Source organism: Rhinopithecus bieti, unplaced genomic scaffold (assembly GCF_001698545.2).
Source record: "Rhinopithecus bieti isolate Rb0 unplaced genomic scaffold, ASM169854v2 scaffold_12480, whole genome shotgun sequence".
NCBI lineage: Eukaryota > Metazoa > Chordata > Mammalia > Primates > Cercopithecidae > Rhinopithecus > Rhinopithecus bieti.
Genome location: NW_016807134.1, coordinates 796,060 through 815,549, shown reverse-complemented (window position 1 = coordinate 815,549; position 19,490 = coordinate 796,060). Strand labels below are relative to the sequence as shown.

The following is a 19,490-nucleotide window of genomic DNA, read 5'->3' as shown; positions in this document are numbered from 1 at the left end:
TAAATATATAACCAATAGTATATAAATACACACACACACATATATAGTATGTAACCAATATTATATAAGTATACACACACACATATTTATATATGAAGGCTGAGAAGTCTTGCGATATGCCATCTGCAAGCTGGAGAATCAGGAAAATCAGTGGTGTAATTCAGTCCAAGTCTGAAAACCTAAAAACTTGGGGAACCAATAGTGTAACTCTTAGTCTGAGGCCAAAAACTTGAGAGAACTGAGGAGGGCACTGGTGTCAGTCTTGGAGTCTGAGGATCTGAGAACCAGGAGCTCTGATGACTGAGGGCCAGAGAAGATGAAGATGGATGTCCCAGCTCCAGAAGAGAGAAGAATTTCATCCTTCCTCCACCTTTTATTGTATCTGGGTCCTCAATGGATTGGATGATACCCGCCCACATTGGTGAGTGTGGCTCTTCTTTACTCGGTCTAACACCCTCACAGACACACCCAGAAGTAATGTTTTAACAACTACCTGGGTATCCCTTAACACAGTCAAGTTGATGCATAAAATTAACCATCGCAATGCCACACTGTGTCTGTGTATAACCTGTTACCCACGTATGATACTATACTATATGTGCATCATCTCACTGATAACCAAATACATTGTCATGATGTTTCTGAGGTATCCTAAAGCATGTGTTATGCCTATCTTATTCTTTGGTGGTCATATATGATGTTGTACTATGACAATTTCCTTGATGATCATGTATGATGCTATATAATATATGCGTCGTGGCCAGGTGTGGTGGTTCATGCCTGTAATTTCAATAGTTTGGGAGGCCAAGGTGGGAGGATCGCTTGAGGCCAGGAGTTTGAGACCAGCCTGGGCAACATAGGGAGACCCTATCACTACAAAATATTAAAACAAAATTAGCCAGGTGTGGTGGTGTGCACCTGTAGACCTAACTACTCAGTAAGCTGAGGAAAATAACTTGAGCCTAGGAGTTCAGGGTTACAGTGAACTATGATTATGCCACTACACTCCAGTCTGAGTGATAGAGTGAGACCCTGTCTCCTTGATGAATATATTCGTTAATGAACACACGCACACATGCACACACACACCCCTCATATTCTAGACAGCCATATGTGGTGTTACATTGTTTGAAATATATTGGACAACAATGTGTGATGTTATATTATTGCTATATCACCCCTTTAATAACCCCATAAGATGCTATAATATGTTACTTTATACTATTTCTGTGTCATATTCGTAATAACCATTTATTACACTAGGCTACAATTAATCTCCAGGACAAACATATATGATACTACACTATGTCTGTGCCATTTGGAAAACAGGGTATGATGATACAATATTTTTGTGTTACTTCCCTGATCACTTAATTTATGATGCTGCAATATGTCTGCTTCATTTTCATGATAAGCACCGGTGACATTACAACATATCTGTGTCAAATCCATGGTATCTTCATATGACACAAAATTATATGTCATCACCCAGATACCTTTTTTTTTCTGCATCCAATCATCTATGAGACCCCGATGCCTTGTATGGCACTATGCTATGTGTCATCTCTCTGATAACGTATGACACTGCCCTGTATCTGCATTATCTCTCTGACAACCTAAGTAAGCTTATACTATTTTGTGAGCCATATCCTTGACAATTGTATATGAAGCTATACTATGTCTCATCATGTTCTTGACAATGGATGAAACTATGCTGTGCTTGCATATATTTAAGAATCATGTATAATTTTATATGTATGTGTGTATGTATACACACATGTTTGTACACACGTGTGTATATATACACATGTATATACATATATACATGTATCTATATGTATACCCATACTATGTATATATACACACATACATACTATGTGTATACATACATATATATGTGTGTATATATAATACATATACACGTGTATATATCTAAAATTATACATGATTATATATTATGTATATATATATTACATTCTGAGATACTGGGAATTAGAACTTCAACATATGAATTTTAAAAGGACACAATTCAGCATACAGTATCACATATGACATACTGTGTATTTGCTTCTTTTGCCTGAAGACTGCATATTATTTTATGTTTTTATAATCTTCTTGAAGCCACTTAAATTACACTGTAACTTCATCATGCCCTTTACAAAGGACTGTGCTACACCTTATGGGTGACATGGCCTAGTTATTTAAGGATGATGCTACAATATATTTACTTTGTCTCCCTGATGATCATTTTATTTGTAAGAACATGTTTTCATCCTCTCCTTGGCAACAACTTGTAATTCTCCGCTACGTCTGTGTCATTGCCTTGATAACCACATGTACTCTTTCTGCATCATCTTTCTGACTACCACATATGATGTGGTATAGCATATGTCTTATATCCCTGATAGCCACATGTGATGCTGTCTTATCTCTTACCTCTCTGTAGGACCTTTATGAGATTACACTATGTCTACGTCATCTCCCTGATGGCCACAGATGGCAGCTGCATTACATGTGTGCCATCTCCCTGATCACATATGCCCCTACGCTGTCTGATTCATCTTTCTCATGACCATATATCCTGCTTCACTATGTGTAGATCCTTTCATGATAACAGTTTTTGGCTCTGTGCTGTGTCTGTGTGTGTCTGTGTGTCTATACTGTGCTACACCATGCTCTGCTCTGCTATGCCATACCATACCATACTATACTGACTTATGTGTGTACATTGTCTTTTTTGGAACCAAGTATAATGTTACATTCTGCCTCATCTCCATGGTCAACATGTATGATGTTATGTGATATCGAGATCACCTTCTTTCTCTTTTTCTTTTTTCTTTGAGACAGTCTTGCTCTGTCGCCCAGGCTGGAGTGCAGTGGTACGATCTTGGCTCACTGCAACCTCCACCTCCCAGGTTCAAGCGATTCTCCTGCCTCAGCCTCCTGAGTTATGTCACATTCTTGGTAATCATGTATGATGTTATCCAGTGTGTTGTCTCTTTAATCACTGGATGTGATGCTAAACTATGCCCGTGTCATCTGCTGTCAACAATATGTTATGCTACATACTGTATTCCTTATCTTCTTGATGATCATATATAATGATGCACTGTCTGGTATGTCTGTTTCATATCACTGGAGGCCTGGACATTGCTACACTTTGTCTTCATCATCTCAGTGATGACCGCCTATTGCGCTTCATTTGTATTCTTCATTTCCTTGAAAACAGAAGTGTTTTCCTATGTCTGTGTCACCTTGTTGAAAACCACACCTAAGCTATACTGCTGTCATCCCCTACCTGTTAATCATGTAGGATGGTATATTCTGGGTTATCTCCTTGGTGATCGTATAAAAGCTGCCATATGTCTTCAATGATAAACATGCTGATTGTGGACTGTGCTCTTATATGTTTGCATCTGTGTGTCTTAGACAACTATGTGTGCTATAATATCATGCCAAATCTCCTTGGCAACCATATGTGATGCCACATTTTGGGTCCTATCACTGATGGTCATGTTTGGTGCCCCAAGACATCTGCATCATCTCTGACCGCTATGTGTTGTACAATATTGTCACTGCGTATAGCATCCTAAATGCTACAAAGGAGCATGTAACATTTGACAAGCATGTATATTGCTAAACTATTTCTCTGTCATCTCCTTTACAATCACAATCGTGTATGAGTCTGTACTATATCTGAATCATCTCCTAGATAACAAAGTGACGTGCAATTTTAGGATTCATCTTTCAGAACCACACATGAGAAGATCATCTTCTTGATAATGATTTGTGACACTATCCTTTGTTTGGGTTATATTGTGTTAAAACATGACTGCATGATATCATTCATATCCACATGTGATGTTATACTATGTGTACTTCATTTCCTTAAAACTATAGATGATATTATACTAAGTTATCGCCTTTGTAACCATGTGTTATACCTCCCTATTTCTGAGTCATCACCTTGATAAGCACATGTGACATTATACTGTCCCTTTCATCATGGGTAATGTTTTGTCCTTGGTAACCACATATGATGCCTGCTGTTTATATGGACCAGCTCCTTTGTGACATTTATGATGCCATAATATAAGTTATTTCCATGAGGAAAACCTACAGTGCTACATTTGTGTAAGTCATCTCCTTGATATTCATGTATAATGCTATCCTATGTGTTATTTTAAAATTACCATATGTGATGGTACTCTACATGTACATCATCCCACTGATAACCATGTGATACTGTAAGTGTATCATCTCCTTGGAACTAGGTATGGTTCTAAAATCAATCTTTGTAGAGTCCTTGTACAACACATATATCCCTGCACTATGCCTATGTCATGCTCTTGATGGCCACTAGTATGCTACAGTGTCTCTGTCATCTCCCTGATCATCATGTATGACATTCAACATGTCTACACCTTCTGCCAGAAGACAGTCATCCTATCTATCTATCTATCTATCTATCTATCTATCTATCTATCATCTATCGAGAGTCATCTCTCTCTCTCTTTACATTAGGTCTACTCATGTTCCTAAAGGCCTTTATAATGCAACAATATTTCTGTGACATTTCTTTGATAAGCACATAGGACATCACATCACATTCGTGTCTACCTCATTTACTTTATAACCATGAGTGACACTGTACTATGTCTGCACCACCTCCTTGATAAACAAATATGGTGCTATACTGCATCTTCATCATCTTTATAACCATGTATGATCTTGGAACCTGGTCTTTTCCCTGATCCCGTACTGAGGATTATCCTATATTTTGGGTCATTTCTCTGACCATAATGTATGATGCTACAATATATCTACATCGTAAACTTGATAACCATGGATGGTGCTATAATACTACATGCACCATCTCTTTGATAACCACAAACGATGCTCTACTATGTGTACCACATCTCCTTTACAATCATTGATGATCTATGTTATTTGTCACCACTTTGATTACTACTTATGATTCTACATTGAGCCATCATGTTGATATCCATATATGATGCCACTCTGTGTCATCTCTTTGAAAACCGTGTATGATGTTACACTCTGTGGACCTTACATCCAAGAAGACTACATATGATGTTACACTAGATTATGTCATCTCCCTTATCCCCCCATTTGGCATTATATTGTCTGTCTTCCTCATCTCACTGATGATCACTTATGAGGATACATGATGTCTGCTTCACTGTCTGCATTAATATGTATTGTGCTACATCTTATCAGAGTCATCACCTTGAAAACCACCCATGATGCTACATGTTTTCATCACCATCTTGAAATTTATGCTGGATTCAATACAATATCTGTCTTAGATAATGTTGCACTAATGTATGTCATCCCTTTGCCAATCACATGATATGTTTGCGTCATTGATAATCATATATAATTCTAGGCTATAGCCCACCATGACAACCACATACCATGCTATACTATGTCTGTATCACCTTTTAACATACTACATATGTTGTCACATTATGACTTTTTCACCTTGAGAGCCATGTATGATACTGCTGTACTATGGCTAAACTTCCTGATGACAGTGATGCTACATAATGTCTGCATCATACCCTTGACAAAAACATATGGTGCCACACTCTGTCTGCATCATAATTTTATTAAGTATGTGTTATGGTATAGTATTACTGCGGCACGCTTTGACAAATATATGATGCTCTGCTTTAATTCATGTCATGTAGTGATGTAAACTATATTTGCATCCTTTACTTGATGACGATATATGATGCTATACTATGATTTTATTATTTCCACAATATTCTCAAATGACAATCTATTATGGGTCATCTTTTTGATGGTAACATATGGTGTTACTCTATGTATGTGTCATCAAGTTAAGTACCATGTATATGCTATTCTATGTTTGCCTCTTTTTCTTGATATCCATAAAGTATGCTAATTTATGGGTCAGTTTCCTGATGACCATGTTTGATGCTGAAAGATGTCTGCATTATCTCTTTGAACATCAAGTGGGATTAATACTATAACTATGTCTTTTCTGCAATGACCCTGTGTGATGCTAAACTATTTATGTGATGCCTCCTTGACAATAACCTCTGATAATCATCTCCCTGAGAATGATGTGTGATGCTGTAACATACCCCGTCTGTAGTAAATCCTGTGATACTAGACTCTATTTGGGTCTTCTTAATAACGCTGAATATATGTACTATGTTTCATCTCACTACTCCCAGTTATTATGCTACAATATAATGGTCTCCGTCAACCATATGCAATGCTATCTTATGTGTCATATCCTTAATAGCCGTATATAATGCTACACTGTATCTACTTCCTCTTCTTGATAACCACATGCAATGTTATACTATTGTCTATATCATGTCCTTGAAAACTCCTTATGATATTGTGCTGTAGTTCATCTCATTTAGGACAGTTTATAATGCTACAGTGTTTGTGCCATCACCTTGAAAGTTACATATGATTATACATTATTTCTGCGTATGTTCACTATAGCTATTTTATCAGTCACATATTTCTAATAAACATCTGTGACATTTAAACCTTTGTGATTTCCCTGACAACCATGTATGATGCAACATTATGTCTTCATTGTCTTACTGAGACCCTGTATGACTATTACTCTGAAAATAATATACTGCTACACTATATCTAATATGTAATTATCTCCTTGACAACCACTTACGGTTACATACCATGTCTGCATTGTTTTTAACAGCAGTACATGAATTTGTACCACGTTTACATCAATTTTAAAATAACTATGCATGATATTATGAGTAATCTCACTGATGACAGTATTTGAGGCTGCAAGATATCTGTGTCATCACCTTGATAACTATATGTGGTGCCACACTATATGTACAAAATCTGCTTGAGAAGTACATATGATGCTGTTATGACTGCATTATCTCTTTGATAACTATGTATGATGTTTAAACCAAGGTTGTTCTCTTTGATAGCCACATATTATGAATGTCCATGTGCATGTCATCTACTTGAAAACCAAGTATGATGCTATACTATTTCTCTGTCATCTCCTTGATAACCTTGTAGAGTGCCAGTCAGCTCCATAATTCTGACCTATGTCTGTATAATCTCCTTGTCAACAATGTATGACACTATACTATATCTGCATTATCTCCTTGATAACCACATTTGACCCTACAGTACATTTATGTCATCTCTCTGACCACATGTGACACTAAGCTATGTCTGTGTCATCTCCCTCATGGCCATGCATGACATTACTTTATGTCTACATCTGTGTTGACCACATATGACACTACATTATATCTGTGTCACCCCCTGTGATATGTGTCATGCTGAATTATGACCATGTCATTGCTTGGCAATCATATATGAGAATACATTGTGTCTACACTATCGTCTCTTTGACAGGCACATATTTCTGTCTGATTCCCCTGATGACTACATTCCTCTGATTCTTCCGATTCCTCTGATGACTGCATGTGGTGATCGACATCGTGTCTGCATAAACTCCTTGACAGCCTTTAAGAGATTCTGGAAGTTCGTCCATTCACTAATGGACAATTTAAGTTGTTTTTATATCTTGGCTACTGTGACTAATACTGCAATGAGCATGAGGGTGCAGATATCTCTTCAAGTTACTGATTTTATTTTCTTTGGATATGTACCCAGTAGAGGGATTGCTGGATTGTATGGTAGCTCTATTTTAATTTTTTTTGAGGAGCCTTCATACTGTTTTCCATAATGGCTGTATCAATTAGCATTCCCACTAGCAACATTCAAGGGTTTCTTTTTCTCTACACTTTTGCTAACGTTTTAAAATCTCTTGTCTTTTTGACAATAACCATCCTAAGTGCAGGTGATATTTCATTGTGGTTTTGATATGCATTTCTCTAATGATTAGTGAAAGGAGCACCTTTTCATATGTACCTGTTGGCCATTAATATGTCTTCTTTGGAAAAATCTATTCAGGTTCTTTGCCCATTTTTATTTTTTGCTATTGAGTTGTGTGAACTACATTTAGGATGTTAACCCCTTATCACATATGTGATTTACAAACGTTTTCTCCCATTTCATGGGTTGCCTTTTCATTTTTAAAATTATTCTCTTGGCTGTGCAGTAGCCTTTACTTTCATGTGGTCCCACTTGTTTATTTTTGCTTTTGTTGCCTGTGCTTTTGGTGTCACGTTCAAAAAGTCATTGCCAAGACCAATGTCAAGCTGCCTTTTATATTGTCTTCTAGAAGTAAAACAGTTTCGTATCTTATGTTTGTCTTTAATTTATTTAGGGTTAATTTTTGTAAATAGTGTAATATTCTTCAGCATGTGGATATCCAGTTTTGCTAGTACCATTTATTAAAGAGATTTTCTTTCTCCATTGTGTATTTTGATGCCTTTGTTAAAGATTAGTTGACCATATATGTGTGAGTTTATTTTTAGGCTTTCCATTGGTCTATGTGTCTGTTTTTATGCCAGTACTATTTTGATTACTATAGCTTTGTAGTATAGCCAAGATATGGTAACAACCAAAGTGTTCATTGACAGATAAATGGATAAATAAATGTGATATATATATATAGTAAAATAATTTTATTTTCACCATAAAAGAAGAAAACATTGCCATTTGTGACAATATGGATGAGCCTGGAGGATTTGAGTGAAATAAACCAGACACAAAAGGACAAAATACTGTATGATATACTTTGACATGGAATCTAAAAAAGTTGAACTCATGAAGATAGAGTAGGAGGGTGACTACTAGGGGTCAAGGGGTGGGAAAAATGGGGAGATGTTGGTCAAAGGGCACAAACTTAGGTTATAAGAGGAACAGGTTCTGGGGTCTCCAGTATAGCATGGGTGGTGGTGGATGTGCTAATTAACTCAATTTTGATGTCATTACACAATATATTTGTGTATAAAATCATCATCATCAATTTGAGTATATGTAATTTTGTTTGTCAAAACAAACATTTTAAAAAAGTACTTATATGAAATTTTTTTAGACAGCAGTTCTTCTCTTTTATTCAATATAATGATTGTATAACTACATTCCCTCTATGCCTCAAAATCTCTTATAAAGGTCAATATTTGCTGGATAGACAAACTTGGAGTTGCAGAACTTAGATATGTGATTTGCTGGCTGAGGGGTTATGAGCAAGGTTTTATTTTATTTATTTATTTATTTTAAATTTAAGTTCTAGAATACATGTGCAGAACGCGCAGGTTTGTTACATGGGTATACATGTACCATGGTGGTTTGCTACACCTATCAATCCTAGGTTTTAAGCCCTGCAAACATTAGGTATTTGTCCTAATCCTTTCTGTCCCCTTTCTCCTCTTGCCCCTACCCCCGGACAGACCCTGGTGTGTGATGTTCCCCTCCCTGTGTCCATGTGATCTCATTATTCACCTACCACTTACGAGTGAGAACATGCAGTGTTTGTTTTTCTGTTCCTGTGTTAGTCTGCTGAGAATAATGGCTTCCAGCTTCATCCATGTCTTTGCAAAGGACATGAACTCATTCTTTTTTATGGCTGCAAGGAAATTTTTGGATACAAAAATTCTGGCTAAAATGGAAATATCTTGTGACTAACATACTTTTAAGCAGTCACATATCCTTTATGTTATAATCAGGTGTAGAATTTTATTGGTGATTTATTGTAATTACACAGTATTTCATTGTCTCCTTCAAAATTACATTTGCATGCTTGCTGTCTTCACACGAGGACTTTTCAAAGGTGATCCCTTGCTCATACATATAAGTCTTCCTTATACCCTAGAATGGAAATATCCTGAGGCTGGAGGATTTAATTTTTTTAAATAACTATTTACTTTTTTTTAAATCTTCTCATAGATCCTGGCTTTTAGTAACCATACCTTAAGTGTAATTAATCCACCCCTCTCATTTTAAATATCATTATTGATAGAAATAATTTACTCAACAATATGTATCAAATATCTACTTTGTGTCAGAATTGTTTTAGGAATATGGGATATTTGAGTGAACAAAAGAGATAGGGATCCCTGCCTTCATGGAGGTACATTGTGAAGAGAGAGGCAGACAATATGTAACACCATACTCATATCTTATATAGAATGCTAGATTACATGGAATGTTTGACTGCATAGAATGTTAGAAGTTGGTTCACACTAAGGGGGGATAAAAAAGGTAGAATTAAAGAATCAGGATTCTTAGGGTGAATGAGAATAAAATCAAGCTCAATTCTAGTTTTATTTTCTCTATAATCTGATATTTGCTCTGGCCGTGATTCTATTCTTCCCTTGTTTGGTAAAACATTGCTTTGAAAATATCTTTTTTTTTTTTTCCTTTTGCTTGCTTTGTAAACTTCTTCTCATTCTAGGAATGAGAAGTCTTTCTAGGAAGTCTTGATATTTAGAATGATCTTTTTTATTTATCTCCGGTGTTTGCTCCTAATTCCCTTCTTAAAATTTAGATATCATCTAATAGTTACCTGTGCAGCAACATCTATCTATGTATCTATCTGTCTGTCTGTCTGTCTGTCTATCTATCTATCTATCTATCTATCTATCTATCTATCTATCTACTTTTTCTTCTTCATTGGAATTATTCTGAAGGCTGATCATTTTTTTGTTTCTTTAGTTGTATCCCTATCTGTAAAAAAATTACAGTGTTTCAGGCCATATTATTTCTGAGTTTTCTGAAGTTTAGAAATATAGTTTTATAAAATTTAAAGTGTAGATCTATGCAGGACATTCTCTTTCATGTTATTGACTCTGAAACCAAATTGGTCACTTCCCTTTGAGGCTTTTGAAATGTCCAGCTGAATTTCAAGTTATATGTTTTTTAATTACATTAATTCTAAAATGGCAAGTTTTATCATTTTTGTACTTCCTCATGAAGTTGACATTGTCAGAAAGGGAAGTAAAAAATTTATTACAATATTTTACTTTTCTCTGGATGCAAATCAAGTACCTACAATTTTGAATCCTTGCTATATTTTACTACTATGTAAAGCTATAATTAGAGATTTAAAAAAGCAGTCTTCATCTGGCAAGGCAAATTATAACTTTTCTTCTAACAAAAATTTTACTACTCATGTTTTTCTCGTTCAATATTTATTTATTTAACTTATTCATCCTTTACTTATAAGGAAATGTCCATAGTACTTACTCCATCCATTTCTACATCCATCCATCCATCATCCATCCATCCATCCCATCCATGCGCCATCATCCGCCCATCCATGCCATCCATCGTCGCCATCGCATGAAACCATAAGACAACACACACCTCACCATCACCTAAACACAAAAACATACCAAATCCATACACACCATGAAACCATCAATGCCATCCATCATCCATCCATCCATCCCATCCCATCCATCCATCTATCCATCCATCCATCCATCCTTCATCCATCCATCCATCATCCATCCATCCATCCATCCATCCATCCATCCATCCATCCTACAGCTATTTATTGAATGGCTACTACAGGCTTGGCACTTTTAGTTGCTGGAGGCAGAGCAGGAACAAAGTGTTCGATTAGGTTTTTCTGTGGAAAAGGGTTTTTGAAGCCTGTTTTTTACCTGTTGAGTAGCGGCTGATGCTCCTTCTTGGGGTGTTCCTTGTGCACCTTGCAGAAACTCAGACTCACACCTAGTGTATCATGCTGGTCTTGCTGCTTATTTCATCACCTGCCTCTTGAAACTTGCTCTAATTCCTCTTTTTCTCTTAAAGGTTTTTCTTTCTGGATTCCAGTTTCTTGCTCTCTTTTCTACCTTGGAATACATTATTTGTTCTAATCAGCTCAGGATTACTGGGGAGCTCCCTCTCGCCCTCTCCTGCAGTGGCACCAGCAGGCATTTAGAGTATTAAGTATCCGGCTCTCACCACTGGCAAGAAGATGAACTTAGCACAGAGCTCGTGTGTCAGGGGGATAGATATTTATACAATGCAGGGTCTTTTATCCAAAGTTCTGTATTTAAGATGAATTTATATGTATCCCCACCCCTCTCAAAAAGGAACAGCAAGAATTTTCAGTGCTGCCACAAGAAAATGCATTGCCAAACTGGAAGGCCATGAAGGTGAAATTTCAAAGGTGAGTTGCTTTCTCATTTGGAGGAGTTTATTTACTTTCAAAAAATAAAGAGCAGGGCATGGGTGCAGTGCCTCATACCTATAATCCCAGCACTTTGAGAAGAAGAGGTGAGAAGATTGCTTGAGGCCAGGAGTTCAAGACCAACCTGGGCAACATAAGGATACCACATCTCTACAAAAAAACAAAAAAAGTCAGCTGCGTGTGGTGTCACACATCTGTAGTCCCACCTACTCTGGAGGCTGAGGCAGGAGGATCGCTTGAGCCCAGGAGGTCAAGGCTGTAGTGAGATGTGATTGCACCACTGCATTACAGCCTGGGTGACAGAGCAAGACCCTATCTCAAATTAAAAAAGCAAAAAGTGCATGCTTATTATGAATAGGTCTACTGGAACTGAAGTACTAAGATTTGTTCAATTGTCTCATTTTTTTTTTCTAGAAATCACTCACCTAAAGACTTTATTTTTAACTGTGCCCTCAAACTTAGCATAATAATGATTTCTAAAACCTCTTAAAAAGTATGGAGCAACATTCTCTTCCACTCTCAGCAAAATATTTAGTTAGCTGAAAATACTTAATACAGCAATTTAAGGAGCGTGTAAAGTGCTCTTCCTGTTCCAGTAAACACATAAGTTTATGTTGTGCAAAAAATATGCTGTGCAGCGAGTGTCAAGTGTTCTGTAAGTTAGATGCAATTGAGAAAGTAGTTCCTGGAAATACGTAACACCTAAAATATAAAATTATCCACTTTGAAACTACAAAGCTGTATCTTAGGATTTTGTATAAACTTACCCCAAAATATCATTCACAGAGCAGGCCCACCTAGTCAGTGATCTGAAGTTTAGATGTGTCATCAGAACTTCGTAGAGTAGACTAGGACTTAGTGGCTCTTACCTCCCAGCTCAGCCCAATCCCTTGGTTCCCTGTCTGAGATCAGCTGTGTTCTTGCTTTGTAAAATATCAGCTTGATGATTTTAGGTTTCTGAAGGCTCCATCTAGACCCTGGAACTCTGCCCCATGCTGTGCTCTCGGCTCTTCTGCCTCTGCACCTACAGCTGGTGATCATTGCCCTCTGGCTGGTCAGTGGTGGTCTCCAGGGCATGCAGACTATGGCCTCTTCATAAGCTGGGAGGCTTATGGATGGCAGGAGGGGATGGAAAAGTGGGGTGTGGGTGTGGGAGGCAGGACGAGGAGGAAGCCTGGCCCACATTTCTGAGTGTCTGACTAGGTAGCTATTGATACATCTGGTGTGTCCCCTCCACAAGTAAACATCTATTTTCGTGAATGAGTGACTATAAAGAATTCTCTAGTGCTATTTTATTAAATTTTATGCTTTTAAAGTGAACATATTATTGAATTGGCATCTGGTAAGGGCATTTCTATGGGGTGCAAAGCTAAAGTATTCAGTCATTCAGCAAACAGTTTTAGAGAGTGTCCACTATGCTGGGCGTTGCACAGCCACTGGTAACACGGTGATAAAAACAGAAATGGCCCTGCCCTCCTCAAACCTTCAGTTATTGACGAGATGGCCCGAATCACTGTCTTCTGGTGATTAGAGAGGGATGTAAGCATGATGCCCAAAGGAATGCAGGGCTAACAGGTTCCTCTGATGGTCACTCAGATACCAACTGGCAACACCTGGCACGTGGGAGGCACAGAAGGTTATTTATGGAAAATGCTATCCCCAAGTATAACTTGGGGTGGCAGTAGATGAGAACTTCCTTTCTTATAGGTTCTAACATTCACTTATTCTCTGGCACAGATTAGAGAAGGATCTGTGTGCTTTTTTGTTTTTTATTTATTTTAATTTATTATTTTTTTTAATTTATTATTATTCTTTTTCTGAGACAGAGTCTTGCTCTGTCGCCCAGGCTGGAGTGCAGTGGCATGATCTCGGCTCACTGCAACCTCCACCTCCCTGGGCTCAAGCGATTCTCCTGCCTCAGCCTCCCCAGTAGCTGGAATTATAGGTGTGTGGCACCACACCCGGCTGATTTTTGTGTTTTTAGTAGAGATGGGGTTTCGCCATGTTGGTCAGGCAGTCTTGAACTCCTGACCTCAGGTGATCCACCTGACTCGGCCTCCCAAAGTGCTGGGATTACAGGCCTGAGCCACTGCCCCCGGCCTGGATCTGTGTGCTTTTGACCACAAAGACGACATCAGGGTTTGGCTATGAAGGATCCTGACTCGTGTGTTCACCCACACCAGGGCCCTGCGTCTTTGCATGGAGAAGGGCATCATGCATCTTTGGAAAGAAGCTGGGTGGGGAATACTCAAATTATATGGATGCTTTGGTCTTTATGCTTAAAAATGTGTGGAGTAGGCAGTTAAATTTTCTCTCTGGATTTTAATTTCCATGTATTAATCCCTGCAATATTTTTTTTTCCCATGATGAAGAAATTGTTCTATGCAAGAATAAATACCAGACTAGGAAGGTGACATGTGCTTAGTAATGTCCTCTTTTTGCTGATAAGAAATGTGTTTGGAACCATTACACAAAGCTGTGATCATTTTTCTTTCTTTTTTGCAGATTTCTTTCAACCCTCAAGGGAACCGTCTTCTAACTGGCAGCTCTGACAAAACGGCTAGAATCTGGGATGCTCAGACTGGCCAGTGCCTCCAGGTTCTTGAGGGGCACACTGATGAAATCTTTTCATGTACTTTCAACTATAAAGGCAACATAGTCATTACAGGTATGGAAGATATCAACACCATAGACTCATTTTTTCTTGATTGGCTGTTAGATTTTCCAAGCTGAATACTAACAGGAGTTCATCCCCATTCCCTACCTCTTTTCTATAGTCACTAGCTCATCTTGGCCTGCCCTCATATTTTCATTATTTAATTTTAGCTTTATGAGGACCTGCAGGAGTGAGCTCTGCCATTGACTATAGTAAGGCTTTGTGAACTTTGAATTTTATTTGCTCTAGATAAGGTAATAATTTATCTAGATTTAGTAACCTTACTGGTTACTAACTTTCCCCAGGTGTTGTATATCAATTGAATGGTTGATATTTAGTCAGTCATGTGCATTGGCTCATGCCAGCAATGTCAGTGCTTTGAGAGGCTGAGGCAGAAAGAATGCTTGAGGCCAGCCTGGGCAACATAACAAGACCCTGTCTCTACAAAAAATAGAGCATTAGCTGGGCATGGTGGCATGCACCTATAGTCCCAGCTGCTCAGGAGGCTGAGGCTGGAGGAGCACTTGAGCCAAGGAGTTGGAGGCTTCGATGAGCTATGATCATGCCACTGTACTCCAGTCTGGGTGACAGAGTAAGACCCTATCTCAAGAAAAAAATTGAGTTTATTGCAGTAAGTGTTAGTGACCAAAACAAGTCAGGATCAAAATTCTCCCTAGTTGGCTTTACAGCCCATTAGAGATTTATTCTTTGAGCAGAGTTGTTTTCTCCCCTGCTAAAGCACTAATGTTTGGGGGGAAAAGAACATGTATTAACCATTTTTCAACCATTAACAGTTTATAGTGAATTAATAATATTAGCAACTTTTCATAAGAAAAGGGTAGCTTAGATTGTGGAAAGGGGAGAAAAATGACAAGTTGATGGTATCATGTTAGTGCAGTGGTTCGAGGGGAGGCCTTGGCAGGGAACGGGTGCCACAGTGGTGTGGAGTAGGGTGCCCTAAGTGAGCACAGAAGACTGAATCTGCCTAAGTACCAGTGATTCTCATTGTGTTGAGCAAATTTAAAAATTACTGGTCTAATAAGTTCAATGCCACAGGCCCAAGGTTGGCTTTACATATTGGCTAATTAGGTGGTTTCCTAGTCAGGTAACTTCAGGGGTGCTGAGAATTATCTCCCCATACCACCTAAAATGCCTCCCCAGTCTACTTAATCATGGACAGTTTCCAAAATCACAGGGCTTATGATCTTCAAAATCTTCGGGCTTGTGATTTTCAAGTGTTAACTAAAATGTAGGTACTTCGAAAACACTGGGAAAATAAGCCATAGATTTTTGTTGTCAACACAATATCAAATCCTTCTCCTTGATGAGAAAAGAGGTGAGAGGCTATGATGGAGGGCACAGGGCGCTCCTGCAGGGAGTGCGAAAGAAGGAAGACCAGCCTTTCCTAGTCCACATGGCCTCATGTGAGACTGGCTCTACAGTACCTCTTCTCTCAACCAGTTTTCACAGAGGACCCTGGAGAGTTTAGCGAAAGAAATTTTGTTGTTGTGCCTTGCTTTGGTGCTGGCACATACATTCCTGAGTGCTTCTAAGATGCCACTGAGTAATTTAGTGTATCCCAAAGCACCAAAGTGCTTAACGTTGGCTCACTAGACAGCAGAGCTTTTTAGAATGGGGTGATACGTCTCTCTTTCCATCGATAGAGCAATCACTTTATTTGAAAGAGTCTACTCTATTTTCCGAGTGGACACCAGTGTGATTAACTGCAGGCATTTTGTCGTGGGCTGCCTGAGGTTGGGTTTAGAATCACAAAGAAAATGGCAGAAAAGTAGCTAGCATGGTCTTTACATTTTTTAAAACATGAAGTGTCGTTTTGTGGGATATGGTTTTTATAGGCTTTCCTAGTTCCTAAGGCACTCACACTTCTTATACTGATGTTATGTGCCTAGTCCCTGAAGGTGAGAAAACCAGTAGTGCCCACTGATGATGAGAAACCCTCCCTAAAATTTTGAAAAGTTCCAGAGTGGTATGTCCTGCCTCCTCCTAGGCTTATCACCCAAACCTGGAGATATTCAAAGTGACTGTATTTCCACTGGGCAGTGATGTTTGAGGGGACGGCAGAGGGGATGGCTGAGGTGGCTGCATTCTCAAGTTCTTTCCCATTCTAAGAAGCCATGAATCTTGCTAGTGTAAGTAAGCAGGATGTGTACCTGCTTAATTTACAACTAGCTGGTATTGTGGGGAAAAAAAAAATCACTACCTCAAAAGTGCCTGAGCTGCTCAGAGACTCTGCAGCTAGGTGCGGAGAACCTAGCCCATGTAGCACATTGCTAATTACCAATGGCCCAGAAAATGTCAACTTGTAGAAAGAGAGAATGAGGTGAATGAAATGAAGAAAAAAAATAACTCTGTGAAATCTGTTTTATTAGGCAGCAAGGATAATACCTGTAGGATATGGCGTTGACTGAAGGAAGCTGGTCAGTGAGCAACCTTGCTAACAATGGTAATCCAGAACTGGAACTTCACAGACAGCAGCTCCTTTAACATTTTTTACACTTTCTCTTTTTCTACAAGTCAACTATTTATACAACTGTCCTTTATTTCACGGATATGACCATTAAACATGACAAAGTTATGCCTTTCCAATATTATTATTTGATGGAGATGGCAAGACACAGCATAATGTTTGGCTAATGCCACCAGTTATTTCCGTTGTGTTTGTTTTTTAAAAGCATTATGATACTGAAAAAGTTACCAGAGTAACTTAACAACGTGTCTCCTGGATTTTACTTTGAAGCCTATTGTTATAATTTCTGTTGAATAAAGTGTTTGGAGGAAATTCCTTGTACATCTGTATTTATGATGTATGTTTTTAGGGTGAAGTAAGGGAAATAATGTGGATCTTATTTAATAGCAAATACCTTCTGTTCTATATTGATACATTGAAAAAAATGTTGGCAGGTTTATTTCTAAGGAAAAGTTAAACAGAATATTCAGACTATTGCATTTGAAAATCTGGGTGGGGCCATGTGCCGTGGCTCACACCTGTAATCCCAGTGCCTTGGGAGGCCGAGGCAGGTGGATCACTTGAGGTCACGAGTTCAAGGCTAGCCTGGCCAACAGGGTGAAACCCCATCTCTACCAAAAATACAAAAAAAAAAAAAAAAAAAAAAATTAGGCGGGCGTGGCGGTGGGTGCCTGTAGTCCCAGCTACTCAGAAGACTGGGGCAGGAGAATCGCTTGAACCCAGGAGGCAGAGGTTTCAGTGAGCTGAAATCGTGCCACTACACTCCAGGCTGGGTGACAGAGCGAGATGCCCTCTCACACACACTAAATAAATAAATACATACATACATACATACATACATACATACATACATACAATCTGGGTGGAAAATGATTGAAGCATGAGAGAAAATGATCAAATAACAACCTTAGTACTGCTGAAATATTTTAAAATGTTTTTTAAAAGCTTGGTTTGTGTAAAAGTACCCAAATGCATATTAAAATTAACATTAAAAGAAAAGCACAAGCATTAATAAGGCCTGAATCTGAAGCAAGAGAATGCCTGAAAATCTTATACAATTATTTTTCAAAAAGAGCTTCATTGATATATAATCAATATATAAAATATTGCATATATTTAATGTATACATTTTTATGAGTTTGAACATACATGACACCATCATCAAAATCAAGGTACTAAATATTCTCATCATCTTCAACTATTTCCTTGTGTTGTTTTGTGGTTTTTGTTGTTTATTGGTACGAGCACTTTACATGAGCTCTGTCCTTTTAGCATATTTCAAGGTGTATAATACTTTATTGTCAACTATGGGTATTGTGGTTTACAGCAGATCCCCAGAACGTGTTCTAGAACTCATTTTCTTAATAATGCGAATAATACCAGTATGGCTGAGTGCTTACCATGTGCCAGTAGTGCCCAACCACTTCATGTAGAACATCTCATTTAATCTTCCTAGCAACTGTTACAAAGTAGATATAAGCCCTGATTTAAAAATGGGGAAACTGAGTCCCTGAGAAGTTAAGTAATTTGCCAAGGGCATCTGGATATTAGGTGGTGATGTTGGTTTTAGAGAGGTGAGGAAGGTACAGAAGCAAAGTTTGAAGATAGCAGAGGTTGGTACATGAAGTTTAAGGAACTGCTTCCATACATAAAAGTGCAAGGTGAGCAGCAAATGCTGTAGAAAGTTATCCAGAAGGTCTAGCTAAGATCATTAATGAAGGTGGCTACATTAAATAAAAGAGTTTCAATGTAAATGAAATATCCTTTCATTAGAACAAAATGCCATTTAGGACTTTCATAGCTAGAGAGGAGAGGTCAGTGCCTCACTTCAAAGCTTTAAAGGATAGGGCTGATTCTCTTGCTAGGGGATAAGACAATTGGTGACTTTAGTTGAGGCCAGTCCTCATTTACCATTCCTGAAATCCTAAGGCCTTTAAGAATTAGGTTAAATGAACTCTGTCTGTGCCCTGTAAATGGAAAAACAAAGCCCGGATGACAGCACTTCTGTTTATAGCATAGTTTACTGAATATTTTAAGTCTACTATTGAGACCCACTGCTCAGAAATAAAAAAGATTTTTTTTTTCAAAAATATTACTGCTCATTGACAATTCACCTGGTCATCCAAGAGCTCTGTTGGAGATGAACGAGAGGATTAGTTTTGTTTTCATGCTTGCTAACACAACATTCATTCTGTAGCCTATAGATCAAGGAGTAATTTTGACTCTTAAGTCTAATT

At 38.1% G+C, this 19,490-nt stretch overlaps 1 protein-coding gene across 3 annotated transcripts in view; it reads left to right on the top strand.

The window, feature by feature from the left end:
• Positions 1–17,574, top strand: part of DAW1 (dynein assembly factor with WD repeats 1) — a 37,293-nt gene extending 19,719 nt beyond the window's left edge. For 2 of the 3 annotated variants that reach the window (XM_017880324.1, XM_017880323.1), the window contains exons 5-7: positions 12,012–12,088; positions 14,615–14,777; positions 17,156–17,574. In XM_017880324.1, coding sequence (XP_017735813.1) covers positions 12,012–12,088; positions 14,615–14,777; positions 17,156–17,190 — 275 coding nt within the window. In that variant the 3' untranslated portion in view covers positions 17,191–17,574. The remainder of the gene's footprint in view (positions 1–12,011; positions 12,089–14,614; positions 14,778–17,155) is intronic. The other variant, XM_017880322.1, reaches the window with a different exon arrangement.
• Positions 17,575–19,490: the final 1,916 nt, after the last annotated feature.